Source organism: Bombina bombina, chromosome 3, assembly GCF_027579735.1.
Source record: "Bombina bombina isolate aBomBom1 chromosome 3, aBomBom1.pri, whole genome shotgun sequence".
Taxonomy (NCBI): Eukaryota; Metazoa; Chordata; class Amphibia; order Anura; family Bombinatoridae; genus Bombina; species Bombina bombina.
Window position 1 is genome coordinate 593,218,235 of NC_069501.1, and position 15,744 is coordinate 593,233,978.

General features: G+C 38.3%; 1 protein-coding gene across 1 annotated transcript in view; it reads right to left on the minus strand.

Moving 5' to 3' along the window:
• The window catches only part of RRAGC (Ras related GTP binding C), a 69,011-nt gene that overhangs the window by 38,945 nt on the left and 14,322 nt on the right, over window positions 1–15,744 (minus strand). The window contains exon 3 of the mRNA XM_053707170.1: window positions 2,219–2,418. Within this exon, the coding sequence (XP_053563145.1) occupies window positions 2,219–2,418 (200 nt within the window). The remainder of the gene's footprint in view (window positions 1–2,218; window positions 2,419–15,744) is intronic.

The following is a 15,744-nucleotide window of genomic DNA, read 5'->3' on the forward strand; positions in this document are numbered from 1 at the left end:
GCCCTGCATTGTGCACCCATCTTTAGCTTGTTATCTATTACTAATCCCAAATCCCTTTCCTCCTGTGTTTGGCTAAGTCTTGTCCCATTTAAAAAATACGTAGCCTGCTTATTTTTACTTCCAAAATGTAGAACCTTGCGTTTTTCCGTATTAAATCTCATTTTCCATTCACTTGCCCATAGTTCTAATTTTAGCAAATCCCTTTGTAAAGACAGTTCGTCCTGCTCTGACCTTATGACCTTACTTAACTTAGTATCATCTGCAAAAATAGAGATGTCGCTATTTAATCCTTGCTCCAAGTCATTTATAAAAATATTAAAAAGAACAGGGCCCAGTACTGATCCCTGGGGGACGCCACTGATTACCTTTGTCCAATCTGAGTATGATCCATTTACTACTACTCGTTGCTCCCTATCTTTTATCCAGTTATTTATCCATGAGCTAACATTTTCAGCTATTCCCAGTCCCTTAATTTTGTGCATTAATCTCTCATGTGGCACTGTATCAAATGCCTTTGCAAAATCTAAGTATATCACATCCACTGATTCCCCTTTATCTATATTTTGACTTACTTCCTCGTAGAATCTAATTAGATTAGTTTGACATGATCTATTTCTCCTAAAGCCATGCCGATTAGAACTCATAATCTTGTTTACACGAATATGCTCATCAATATAATCCCTTATAATCCCTTCAAATATCTTCCCCACTATTGATGTCAGACTAACTGGTCTATAGCTTCCTGGATCATCCCTGCTTCCCTTTTTGAAGAGTGGCACCACATCAGCTTTACGCCAATCCTGGGGTACCATGCCTGAGGATAATGAAAATTATTATTATTAGAACGTGTTAAAACAATTGGTGTGTTAAAACTAAAATGCTGGCAGAAAATCAAGTTACAATACGGGTTAAATTAAAGAAACCCTAGGTGAGTAGTAGAATTAACCCTTATTGGCTCTAAATAGCGTGGTATAAAAGCTATGTACCCACAGAGGGTAAAATCATAAAATGGATTAGGAAAACCCAATTGGTAATAAATATTGCTGGGTTAAAACTGTTTTCCTATGCCACAGATTAGTTCTTGTATTTGCATGGGAATATATACCTAAATAATTGAATTGAAATATTCTAAATTTCGAGTTAACTGCTTAATCTTCGTATAGTACAAGTTAGAATATTACATTTTCGAAAATATCAAATTGTGTAGCCTTTTACTGCTGTCTGCTTAAATCCTAGCCGTTATTGGTGCGGTTTGTCCACTGCTAATTAGAGATCAGAACTTCCATGTATAATATGGTAAATTTGCATTGATCACTGTATTTAAAGAAAGGTATGTTACAAAATGTATATTATGATAACTATGTTCACTAAATTACTATACTATGTATCACACACTCGATATTAGGAGTGTAATAGTATTGTAGCAATTGTGGTACTGATAGTATGTCATTTAACATTTAACTTGAGGCATATGAATTTCAGCCTAATATGGTGCCGTTATTTAAAAGGATTCGTGTACACTATACCACAAATTTAAATATTAGGAGTATAAACTAAATATTGATATGACAATTGTGATGCTAATAATATACCCCTCTAAATGAACTACTAATGATTGTGAACATCCTAAGTTAACCACAGTATAGTAGTGCTGTTCAAGTGGTTAGTATACAGTGTAGTACACATTAGAGATTCAGAAGTGATAGCTGAATGTTAATATAGCAACTACAGTGCTGATGTTAAATCAATTTAGCTGTACTAATAGCGATTTAAGATCGCATCCGGTTGGAGCAGAGAACTAGATTACACAAATTAAATTAATACCCAACAGGTTCCATAGCATTAGAAGTTAATGGTTATAAACCATAAAGGATTTATCATAAGCGATTGCACGTTTATACCGATTCCTGTGTCTCTGCTTAATGCTACGAGTCACATTTGTAAATGCTCTTTATGCTAAATGTGGTTAAGTTATCCGCTATTATCTCAGTACATAGGCTCTACTAGTATCCTAGTGAAGCTAGTATTGGGCACCCAAACCAGTCGCTAGTTAAATTATGGTAAAAAAAAAAAAAAAAAAAACTTTCGCCGAGTTAGATGGGCACCTTTTAACCCTGTACTGCCTGTACTTGAAGACTTCGAAGACTGTTTTACATTGGATAAATATAAAAGACAAATTTAAAATTTGAAGTTCTGGACATATAAGTCAGTTACATACCTAAGATGAAGTTTTTCAAGGCCGACATCAGCAAGATCATCGTTTGCTCTTTGATGAATGTCCCGCTGAGTTTCGATTTTGTGGTCATCAGATAAGCCATCCACTTTGTGGATGAAAACCTCAAAGTTCATGTCAGGATTTGCTTTGTAAGCTTTTGAGACAGTGGCGTGAAGTCTTTCTAATGCCTCCATGTAATCATCCTAAAAATAAATTCAAATTATATAGGAATTTATACCACCCCAATAATCTACAAACAATAATTTAAAAATACATTGGTTTCAACAAGAAGATTGCAATTTCATGACATGAGAACTCTACAACAAAATTTGTGAAAAACTAAATTTATGCTTACCTAATAAAATGTATTTATTTCTTGACAGTGAGTCTACGGATCCTCTAATTACTATTGGGAATATCACTCCTGCCCAGCAGGAGGCAGCAAAGAGCACCACAGCAAAATTGTTAAATATCACCTCCCTTCCCTCCAACCCCAGTCATTCGACTAAAGTAAAAGGAGAGAAAGGAAGCAACAAGGTGCAGAGGTGCCTGAGGTTCATAATACAGCAAAAAAACCTGCCTTACAAAAAAACAGGGCGGGCCGTGGACTCACCGTGTCAAGAAATACATTTATCAGGTAAGCATAAATTTAATAATTTTCTTTCTAATGACACAGTGAGTCTACGGATCATCTAATTACTATTGGGAATCAATACCCAAGCTAGAGAACACAGATGATAAGGGAGGGACAAGTCAGGGAACCTAAACCGAAGGCACCACTGCTTGAAGAACCTTTCTCCCAAAAGACGCCTCAGCCGAGGCAAAAGTATCAAATTTATAGAATTTTGAAAAAAAACTGAAGAGAGGACCAAGTTGCAGCCTTGCAAATCTGTTCCACAGAAGCTTCATTTTTGAATGCCCAGGAAGAGAAATCAGCCCTCGTAGAATGAGCCGTGACCCTCTCAGGAGGCTGCTGTCCAGCAGTTTTATAGGCCAAGCGAATGATACTCTTCAGCCACAAAGACAGAGAAGTAGCCGTAGCTTTCTGCCCCTTACGTTTCCCAGAGAAAACCACAAACAGAGCAGAAGACTGGAAAAAATCTAAAGTCGCCTGTAAATAGAATTTTAACGCATGCACCACGTCTAAGTTGTGCAGCAGACGTTCCTTATGAGAAAATGGGTTAGGAGATAAAGAAGGAACAACAATCTCCTGATTAATGTCCCTATACGAAAACACTTTAGGGAGAAAACCTAACTTAGTATGCAGAATAAGGGAAGGGGACTCGTACTGAGACTCTACGAGCAGATGAAATAGCAACAAAAAACAAAACTTCCAAGATAATTTAATATCTAAGGAATGCATAGGCTCAAACGGAGCCTGATGAAGAACCTTAAGAACAAGGTTAAAACTCCAGGGAGGAGTAACAGGTTTAAAACACAGGCCTGATTCTGACCAAGGCCTGACAGAACAATTGCACGTCTGGTACATCCGCCAGACGTTTATGTAACAAAATAGACAAGGCATGACCTTTCAAAGAACTTGCCGATAAACCCTTCTCCAAACCTTCTTGGAGAAAAAAAAAAAAAAAAAAGAATTCTAGGAATCCAAACTCTACTCCAAGAATAGCCTCTGTATTCACACCAATAAAGATATTTACGCCATATCTTTTAGTAAATCTTCCTGGTAACAGGCTTACAAGCCTGAATCATGGTCTCAATGATCCCCGCTTAGATAGGGTTAAAACGTTCAATTTCCAAGCCATCAGTTTAAGAGAAACAAGATTTGGATGAAGGAAGGGCCCTTGAAGTAGAAGGTCCTTCCTCAGTGGAAGTCTCCAAGGTGGGAGAGATGACATCTCAACTAGGTCTGCATACCAGATCCTGCGAAGCCACGCCAGTGCAATTAGGATCACCGGCGCCCTCTCCTGTTTCATTCGAGCAATGACCCGAGGAATGAGAGCGAACGGAGGAAATTGGTATGCAAGACTGAAATTCCAAGGGACCGCCAGAGCATCTATCAGTACAGCCTGAGGATCCCTCGACCCGTACCTCGGGAGCTTGGCATTCTGAGGAGATGCCATGAGATCCAGTTCCGGCTGTCCCCATTTGTGAATCAAGCTGGAAAACACCTCCGGATGGAGTTCATACTCCCGTGGGTGAAAGGTCTGTCTGCTCAGAAAATCTGCTTCCCAATTGTCCACTCCTGGAATGTGGATCACAGATAGACAGCAGTTGTGGGTCTCCGCCCACTGAATAATTTTGGCTACCTCTGTCATGGCAAAGGAACTCTTAACTTCAGTGGCTTACATCAACCATTAGGGAGGAACTCATGTTGTCCGACTGGAACCTGATAAACCGGGCTGAAGCTAACTGAGGCCAGGCCAGAAGAGCATTGAAGTTTGCCCTCAGCTTCAGAATGTTTATGGGTAGAACAGACTCCTCCCAAGTCCATGTCCCCTAAGCCTTTAGAGAGCGGAAGACTGCTCCCCATCCCAGCAGGCTGGCGTCTGTTGTCACAATCACACAGGTGGGTCTGCGGAAGCAGGTTCCCTGGGAGAGATGTTCCTGAGACAACCACCAAAGAAGAGAATCTCTTGTCGTCTGGTCCAGATGTAATCGGGGAGACAGATACGCATAATCTCCATTCCACTGCCTGAGCATGCATAACTGCAGAGGTCTGAAGTGGAAACGGGCAAACGGAATGATGTCCATGGCAGCTACCATCAGACCGATCATCTCCATACATTGACCCACTGAAGCGCCAGACAAGAATTGAAGATCTTTGATTTTCTGACCTCTGTCAGAAATATTTTCATTGATAGGGAATCTATTATGGTTCCCAAGAACACTACCCTTGTAGCTGGAATTAAGGAACTCTTTCCTAAATTCACCTTCCATCCGTGAGAGTGCAGGAAGGATAACATCTCCGTGTGGGAGATCACTTGTTGAAAGGATGGTGCCTGAACCAGAATGTCGTCCAGATAAGGCGCCACTGCAATGCTCTGCAACCGGAGCACTGCCAACAGGGATCCCAGGACTTTTGAAAAAATTATGGGAGCTGTGGCAAGGCCGAATGGAAGAACCACAAACTGGAAGTGTTTGTCTAGAAATGCAAAGCTCAGAAACTTGTGATGATCCCTGTGGATGGGAACATGCAGGTACATGTCCTTTAAATCTACTGTTGTCAAAAATGTACCCTCTTGAACCAAGGGAAGAATGGAACGAATAGTTTCCATCTTGAAGGACGGTACTCTAAGGAACTTGTTTAGACTTTTGAGATCTAGAATTGGTTTGAAAGTTCCCTCTTTTTTGGGAACCATGAACATATTGGAGTAAAATCCTAGACCCTGTTCCTGCATTGGAACAGGAACTAATCAATCCCAGGTCAGAAAGGTCTTGAACACAGTGTAAGAACGCCTCTCTTGTTATCTGGTCTACAGATAATCTTGAGAGCAGAAACCTGCCCCTGGGAGGAAATGTCTTGAACCCTAGTTTGTATCCCTGGGACACAATGTCCACCGCCCAGGGATCCTGAACATCCCGAACCCAAGCCTGAGTGAAGAAGTAAAGTCTGCCCCCCACAAAATCCGGTCCTGGATTGGGGGCAAACCCTTCATGCCGACTTTGAATCATTAGCGGGCTTCAAAGATTACTTTCCCTTGTTCCACAACTGGTTGGACCTCCAGGAAGGCTTGGACTGTTCCTGCTTTGCAGAGGGAGAGGAAGGTTTTCCCTTGAAGTTTCAAAAGGAATGAAAATTACTCTGACGTCCCTTTTGCTTATTCTTCTTATCCTGAGGGAGGAAATTATCCTTTCCTCCCGAAATGTCAGAAAAAATCTCAGCCAGGCCCAGCCCAAACAAGGTCTTACCCTTGTAGGGAATCGCCAAAAGCTTAGATTTAGATGACACATCCGCAGACCAGGATTTCAACCATAAGGCTCTAATAAAAGAATAGGCCAATTTAAGGGCCTTGATCCTATCTTGGATCTCGTCAAGGAATAGAATCAGACAACGCATCAAACCAGTATTCTGCCGCACTAGTGACGGTAGAAATACACACCGCAGATTGCCATTTTAAATCCTGGTGAACATACATCTTTTTGAGAAAACCTTCCAACTTCTTATCCATAGGATCCTTAAAGGAACAACTATCCTCTATGGGAATAGTGGTCCTCTTAGCTAAAGTGGAAATTTCCCCTTCCACCTTGGGGACCGTCTGCCAAAACTCCTTGATAGAGTCAGCAATAGGAAACATCTTTTTAAAAATAGGGGATGGAGAAAAAGGAATACCCGGTCTCTCCCATTCCTTAGTAATAATCTCTGTAGCCCGATCTGGTACAGGTAAAACCTCCACCATGGAAGGTACATCAAAATTTTCTTAGCTTGCTAGACTTCTTAGGATTGACTACGACAGTGTCGGACTCGTCAAAGGTAGCCAAAACCTCCTAAAGTAACAAACGGAGGTGTTCCAGCTTAAACCTGAAGGATACAACTTTAGTATCAGAAGAAGGAATTACACTGTCTGAGTCTGAGATTTCACCCTCAGATGCTACTGAAGTATCTTCCTCCTCAGATTTCAGGGAGGGAACATTCGAAATAGCTACGACTGTGTCAGAAACCCTACATTTCCTCTTGCGCTTTCCCTTCAGCATGGGAAAAGCAGACAACGCATCAGATACCGCAGAGGACATGAGGGAAGGAATGTCTTGCAACGTAACTCCAGGCGGAGCTAGAGAGGAAGCGCAGGGCACTGCATGTGTAGACGATAACATTTGGGACACTTGAGGAGAAAGCTGCTGCATATCTTGAACATTGTCAGAAGACTCCTGAACAGGATCCGCCTTAGACAATGTTGGCTCAGAAAAACATAATTTATGTAAGAACTTACCTTATAAATTCATTTCTTTCATATTGGCAAGAGTCCATGAGCTAGTGACGTATGGGATAGAAATACCAAAAATGTGGAAGTCCACAGAAGAGTCACTAGAAAGGGAGGAATAAAATAGCTATTTCCACTGAGAAATTAAATACACACAATTAACTTTCCTTGAAAACACTTAAATCAGAAGCAGTAGTATCAAACTGAAACAGCTGCCTGAAAAAACTTTTTCTACCAAAGACTGCTTCAAAAGAAGCAAATACATCAAAATGGTAAAAACAATGAAAGTATGCAAAGAAGACCAAATTACTGATTTGCAAATGATCAACCTAAGCTTCATTCTGAAAAAGCCCAAGAAATGGCGACTGAACTTAGTAGAATGATCTGAAAAACTCTGAGGCTTAGTCTGCCCTGCCTCGAAATAAGCCTTGAAAAACAAAAGCTTTAATCAGGATGCCAAAGAAATGGCAGAAGCTTCCTAACCTTTTCTGGAACTAGAAAAACAGAAGATAGACTAGAAGTCTTCTGAAATCTTAGTAACCTTGATATAGAATTAGAAAGCTCTTACCACATCCAAAGGATGTAAAAGGACTCTCAAAGAATTCTTTAGGATTAGGACACAAAGAAGGAACAACAATTTCTCTACTAATGTTGTTCAAATTCACAACCTTGGGAAAAAAAAGAATTCCACAAAACAACTTATCTAAAAAAAAAAATCAGATAAGGAGACACACAAGAGAGAGCTGATAAATCAAACTCTTGTAGTAGAAGAGAAACCAAATAAGACTCCAAAAAAGGAGAAATTAATAAATGAACAGGCTTAATACCAACAAAACAGTGAATATCAGGAAGTTTAAACAATCTTTCTAGAAAATAAAACAGAAAGAACAGAGATTTGTTCCTTCAAAAAATTTGCAAACTTATCCAAACCATCCTGAAAAACTGTAAAATTCTAAAAGAATGCCAAGAGAATTTATGAGAACACTATAAAATATAGGGTTTTCCAAACCTGATAATACAGGTTTCTTGAAACAGACTTATAAGCCTGCAACATAGCGATAAAAACTAAGTCAGATAAACCTCTATGACTAAACACTAATCAATTTCCATAGCTCCAAATTAGCAATTTGAGATCCCTATGGAAAAATAACCCCTAGAACAAGAGGGCTGGCCAAAGAGAAAGCGGCCAAGGATGGCAACTTGGACATCTGAACAAGATCCACATACCAAACCTGTGAGGCCATGCTGATGCTATCAGAAACACATGGCACTGTTCCAATATGATCTTGGAAATCACCTTTGGAAGAAAAAAACAAAGGCGGAAGGATGTAGTCAGGTTGCAAAACCTAGACACTGTTAATGCATCCAACATCTCCACCTGAGGATCCCTGGACTTGAAAAGGTACCTGGGAAATTGAGAAAACACATCTGTATAGAGACACCACTCTCCCAGATGTAAAGACTGAAGGCTGAGATAATCCACCTCCCAAAATGTCTAAAATCGTAGAAAATAGACAGGAGATGAATTCCATCTAAGATCGTATTCAAGATACTTCTCAATTGCTTAAGGAACTACGAATCCCTATTGTTGACTGACATATGCCACAGTTGTGATATTGTCTGTCTGAAAGCAAAAAATGAAAAAGTTCTCTCCTAAAAGAGGCCAAGTCTGAAAGAGCACTGCAAAAATAGCACGGAGTTCTAAAATATCGATTGGAAACCTCGCCTCTTGAAGTTTCCAAACCCCTTGTGCTGTCAAAAGACCCTCAGACAGCTCCCCAACCTCTAAAACTTGCATCCATTAAGAATACAGTCCAGGAAAAACTAACAAAAGGAGGCCCCCTGAATAAAATGATGATAGACTAATCACCAAAACAGAGAAAGAAGAGTGTTAGAATTTAAAAATATCAACTGTGATATCTTAAAAACAATCCCTGTATCATTGATTCAGTAAAAAACAAAGCTTAGTTGATTCTTGAGGGATTCCAAAAAAAAGAAAATTCCATATATTTAATTACTGCTTGTTTATATGTATGTATTGGGTACTTGTAAAGAGCGTCTAATTACCCGTAAGGGACTGAAGACGCTGCTCATTTAATCGACCTCGGAAGGATGAAAGGCTGAATGGACCTCGCCGGAAAACGAACCTGCAACCCTCGAGTTGCTACAGAGCTCAGCCACAGTGCATTAGCATGCTGAGCTATCTGTCCGGCTTTAGTAAAAGAAAAGTTTAAGCTAATACCAAGATACCACCCAAATAGGGAAGCATCACAATACCCTACTGTCTGAAGACAGAAGAAGGGCACCAAGAACACTCCACAAGTGGTCTGAATGAAAAAAATATGAGGATAAACATCCTGAAAAATGGAGTGGACATGAAATGACCTTTAACAAAAAGGCATAATAGTCCTTATAATCGTCAACTTAAAAGTTGAGACTAACAAAACAATATAAAAGTCTTCAGATCTAAGAATGGACTGAATAAACCTTCCTTCATAGGGACAAAGAACAGAAACCCAAATCCTGCGGAAAGAAAGAAAGAAAGAAAGAAAGAAAGAAAGAAAGAAAGAAAGAAAGAAAGAAAGAAAGAAAGAAAGAAAGAAAGAAAGAAAGAAAGAAAGAAAGAAAGAAAGAAAGAAAGAAAGAAAGAAAAAAAGAAAGAAAGAAAGAAAAAAAAGAAAGAAAAAAAGAAAGAAAGAAAAGAAAGAAAGAAAGAAAGAAAGAAAAAAAGAAAGAAAGAAAGAAAGAAAGAAAGAAAGAAAGAAAGAAAGAAAGAAAGAAAGAAAGAAAGAAAGAAAGAAAGAAAGAAATAAAGAAATAAATAAAAAAAGAAATAAAGAAAAAAATAAATAAATAAAAAAAGAAAGAAAGAAAGAAAAAAAGAAAAAAAGAAAGAAAGAAAGAAAGAAAGAAAGAAAGAAAGAAAGAAAGAAAGAAAGAAAAAAAGAAAGAAAAAGAAAAAAAAAGAAAGAAAAAGAAAGAAAGAAAGAAAGAAAGAAAGAAAGAAAGAAAAAGAAAGAAAGAAAGAAAGAGAAAGAAAGAGAAAGAAAGAGAAAGAAAGAAAGAAAGAAAGAAAGAAAGAGAAAGAAAGAAAGAAAGAGAAAGAAAGAAAGAAAGAAAGAAAGAAAGAAAGAAAGAAAGAAAAAGAAAGAAAGAAAAAGAAAGAAAGAAAAAGAAAGAAAGAAAGAAAGAAAGAAAGAAAGAAAAAGAAAGAAAGAAAAAGAAAGAAAAAGAAAAAAAGAAAAAGAAAAAAAAAGAAAGAAACAAAAAGGAAAGGAAAAGAAAGAAACAAAAGGAAAGGAAAAGAAAAAAAAGAAAGAAAGTTTCTTCCCATAGGTCTCATTCTAAAAATCTATTCAAACCCTAAGAATGATATAGAATTTGGACAAAGTTCATCCAACAACAATTTAATCTGCCCCCCACCAGAAGGGCTGGTTTGAGAACCGCACCTTCATGCAGTCTAATAACTAGTAATTATATAGAGTTTTTCTCCCAAAAAAAAAAAAAAAACGCTTCTTCAGTGCTTACACTCAGAGTTAACCAAATTAGCAACTGATAAAAACAGTAGTTATTATTACCAAAATAAATGGTACACAATAAAATTGACCTCAAAGGGCTGTATTAACCCTGCCGGGAAATGAATCTATGACCCTTAGATCTAGAACAAGCGTTTGTAGTTGGGACATTCACCAACTGATCTACATTACCGTACTAAAAGTAGGGCAGAAAAAAAAAAAAACTCTAAACCTCCAGAAAGTGAAGATAATAGAAATCAAATTATTATCCTAACAAGATAGAGATAATAAAATATATTTGAAATCATAATAATAGATATAGTAAACATAATTAAATGAATACACCTAAAGTAAATAAACAGAATTATATACTTAAGAATCTGAAACTGCTTATGCTAACTGTTCATCAAAGGTTGAGAGAACAGTAATGTCAGCCACAGATAAAGCGGAGCTAAAAATATAAACATGACGTGAATATTCTCTACTAAGGTTATATTCAAATTCTAAAGAATCCTGAAAACAAGTACCAATTTCCTTAAAAATAGTAGTACAGTCCCAAGAGGGAATCAGAATAACCATTCTCTAGAATATAATACAGATAGTATATTGAATAGAAAAAAAAAACCTCAAAAGCAAAAATGTTAAAATCCAGATTTGAAAAGGATTATTAACATAGTTAATAGAAGGACTAGACTCCTAAAACCTATAAAATAGAAAAATTTCCTTAAAGAACAAAACATGTTCAAATGAAAAATAAGGAGAATTTTAAAAAACTGTGTGATACAGGATCCTTTGAGCAAAAGAAACTATCAGTAGAATAAACTTAAATATGCTGTCGGTCAGACCAAATTAATTAAGTCTTAATTTTGAAAAGACCTTGTAAGTATACTTAAAGGCATAATAGCAGTTGTAATCTTTTATGATATAAGCAACAACATGTGATGTTTGCAGATGAAATCAAGTACATGAACTGAATATGGAAACAGTAAATGTTATTGTAAAAGTAGAAACATTGCTAGCATAAAAGAAGATAAATAAATGCCACATAATTGAGCTGAAGAAATAACAGCTTAACAAATGAAAAGAACACACTTAGCTTTGTAGAATTGTGTTCCAGGGCATCATAGTTTCTACAGTAACATCAGGATCAGAATGAGACATCTCGCAAAATGTAACAGAAAAAGAAAAATAACGTTAGGCAAAACATTCAATTTCTACACTGTAACAGTTTCAGTAGAGAAAAACAAAAGCAGGCATAATCGCTTTCAAGGTTCATGAAAACAGCAAGCAATAGAGGGAGAGGCGTAAAATAAAATCTGGCGCCAAGAATGACGCATTACGCAAAAAGTTATTTTTTATTTATTTTTTTAAAAAAGACTGAACCCCAGGTAAGAAAAAAGTTTCAAATAAACTTCCCAAACATGATTCCTATACTGAAACTGTTTAGACTGCAAAGTGAACTATACATAAACCTGACTCATGGCAAATATAAGTAAAACACATATATTTAAAACTTTATATTAATACATAAAGTGCCAAATAATAGCTGAGAGTGTCTTAAATAAAGATGCATACTTACCGAAAGACACCCATCAACATATAACAGATAGCCAAACCAGTACTGAAAACTATCAGCAGAGGTAATGGTATATAAGAGTATATTGTCAATCTGAAAAGGGAGGCAGGAGATGAATCCCTACGACCAATAACAGAGAACCCTTGAAAAGATTTCCTGCATGGGAAACCATAAAATCAATAGGCGATACTATCTTCACATTACTCTGACAAACACTGTACTCTGAGAGGAATTGGGCTTCAGAATGCTTAGAAGCGCTTATCATAGAAGAAATCATAAAAATCAAGCACAAACTTACTTCACCACCTCCATAGGAGGCAAAGTTTGTAAAACTGAATTGTGGGTGTGGTGAGGGGTGTATTTATAGGCATTTTGAGGTTTGGGAAGCTTTGTCCCTCCTGGTAGGATTGTATATCCCATACTTCACTAGCTCATGGACTCTTGCCAATTAAATGAAAGAAAAAAAGTTAACCCTGTAATTTAAAGTTCTCTCAATACATGAGGAACAGAAAGGGATTGGTGGTTCCACGTTAGCATCAAAACATAAAGAACACATAACATTTTGCAGGGCCTCTTGGTCCATCTAAACTCACAATTGAACAAATTAGAATTAAATAAACTTATATTTGAATTTGAAATTAAAAGGGACATTAAACACTAAATACATGCTAGATAGAATGATGCATTCAAAGAAAAGATTAGTCCATGACTAACATGTAGATGCATTTTTTAAAGTTTCATTAGTTGTTTAAAAAGTGACAAAATAAGTGTAATGTTTTAGTGTCTATAAAACACTGGGAGCTGCCATGTTGTAACTTGTGTTACCTTCTCTGCTGTGGCCAATTAGGGTCAGTTATAAATAGGTCACTAGAGTGTGCAGCCAATGGTTGTGCTGGATTTAACAGTGTTCTGCCAGGAACTGAAAAGCTTACAATTTCAGAATGGAATTACAGGCAAAGAGGACAAAATAAATAATGAAAGAAGGGCGGAGCGAACGGCCGACTAAGATGGCCGCACTGCACTGAGGCTCCGTGTACAGACTGGGTGCCTTTGACACTAAAAGCGGCACAAAATGCTTTATTTGGTGAGAACACAGCGGAGAATCTAGTCGGAACCCCCAGCCGACATTACAACGTGACCCTTCAAACAGCCGAGTAAAACACTGAATCCCGGCACAACCAGAAGGAACTGCGGCCTAACACGGAGAGCATGACACTTGCCGCGTGGGACGTAAGCTGAACTACTGTGCATGCCTGCGGATGATTCCGAGCTGAACTCACAAGCTTCTAGTTCCCTAGACGGGGTCACTATCGGCAACAGGCAGCAGACTCACAGTCTCCCAAGGAGACAGCTACGACACACCGCTGATATACGGAGACTACCGGTGGCGGTAACGTATGTAAAGTGTGCAATGTATATAAAGTATATGGAGATAAGTAATGCCACTCTGTTTACTTGAACACATGGGCCCACTGTGAAACAAAGAACACCACATTGCCTTACTGGTAGAGACATTTTATCAAGCTAGAGGAGTTGTTAGACCCGCATAGCAGAAACTTTTTCTGGGCTAACTGAAAGTGACTGATTGAAGTAAAATGGCGCAATAGATATACTGGGACAATGTTAACACACTACTAAAGCTTCATAAGGAGATATACTTGATACCGACACCGAACGAAACATCTTGTGAAACACTACAGTGTCTGGAATCTGCTAGCTTTAAACCACGCAATAAGCAAGAAACACCTCTTCTCACAAAATCTCTGCCTAACTTACAGAACGGTTCTAAAACAGATTCTTGCAGTCTTCTAGGCCTTATTAGAGTTGGTCACGTATCTATCTGTACCCTGTACCCCTACTCCTTTTCCTGTCACACGTCGTGGTGACGGGTCATACCCAACTCTCCTTCTCCGTGATCACCCTGTGAGGGTAAATTCCCCGGGGGGTACAGAGGTCTCTGGCCGCTTAGTGAGGACTTTTCCAAAACAACAGCAAGACAATATGTCACAGAGGAAAAACACCAGGCAGGATAAGGCTCTTAAACCTCCGCAGGTCACTCAGGGAGCGGTACATGAGTTCTTTAAACAAATGGATCAGACAGTACAAAAAACAACAGTGAACGCACCACAAGCTCCCACCAATAGCGACCACATTGACACCTTGGTTGCCCCTATCTGCTTACCACCCACAGAGCAAGAACTAGAGAATGACCCCCCTATTACTTACAAGGCTATAGTGGCCCTGATCGAGCAAGGAAAGTCGTGCATCAGAGACGAATGCGCTGACTTGAAAAAGGAAATGAATGACCTTGGCCACAGAGTCGACTCATTAGAGGAGCACGAATATGTGATGGCGCAAAAAATAGCAAAAATTGCAGCAAATCAAACACATCAATCCCAACACATAAATGAATTAGAAGACAAAATTGACGATTTGGAAAATCGTTCAAGAAGAGGTAATTTGCGCTTTAGGGGGGTCCCAGAGTCAGTTCTAAACAACGAACTCCAGGATTATCTACAGGCCCTGTTTGCAGAAATACTGGGAGAGGAGACCTCAGAAGATTCCATTATTCCACTTGATCGAGCACATCGTGCTCTCCGTCCGAAACCCCCAGATGACTCCCCGCCTAGAGACATTGTAGTACATTTTCAGAACTACAGACAAAAGGAAGAGCTCTACAACATAACCAGAAAACGACAAGCTATAAGTTTCCAGGGCCACAAAATCCAGGTTTACCAAGACCTATCGGTGAGAACATTACAAAAACGAAGAGACTTTCAGTTTCTAACATCCCATTTAAGATCACTACGTATCCCCTACAGATGGGGTTTCCCCACGTCAGTAATATCAATGAAAAATGGCAAGAAGATAGAGTGTACCTCTATATCAGAAATAAACAGATTCTGCAACATGATGAACATTCCACAGCCCCCTACTGCAGACTCCCAATCACAAAAAGAGAACCAGAAAATCCAGGGTAGCCCTAAATCACAAAGGCGTCCAAACCCTGACCTGCTAAATAAACAGAACAAAAGAAGACAACTACTACAGACGGAGGTTGACACAATGGACACAGACTCAATTGGATAAGTACTTTTGATTACCCATTTGTGCCCCTAGTCATGCTGCGTATATAACATAAAAGGCTGAACTGCCCAATAAGAGACTTTTATGTATATATAGTGTTCCTAGGCTGAGTATATATACAGCTGTTAGAAGGGCGACCTCTTAGCCTAGCTCATATAGATTTCCACCATAGTTACTTAGATCTCAAACTGGTCTTAGACCCAACTAATCTGCCTTAACATCTAGACCCCTCACATTGTATAAACGTATTATTTAATAATGTGATCTGAAATGAATGTTGGTTTTCTTATGTTGAATTAATACATGTGTTTCTACTTATAGAACTCTAGTTTTTTTTTTTTAAAAAAAGGGAAAAAAAAAAAACAAAAGTTTTCACTTAGGAGACGCTGTTATCTAACTCTGTTGTATTATTGTTGCCATTGTTTGCTATAATCACCTAACTGTTATATCTGTTATTATAATCTTCTATGT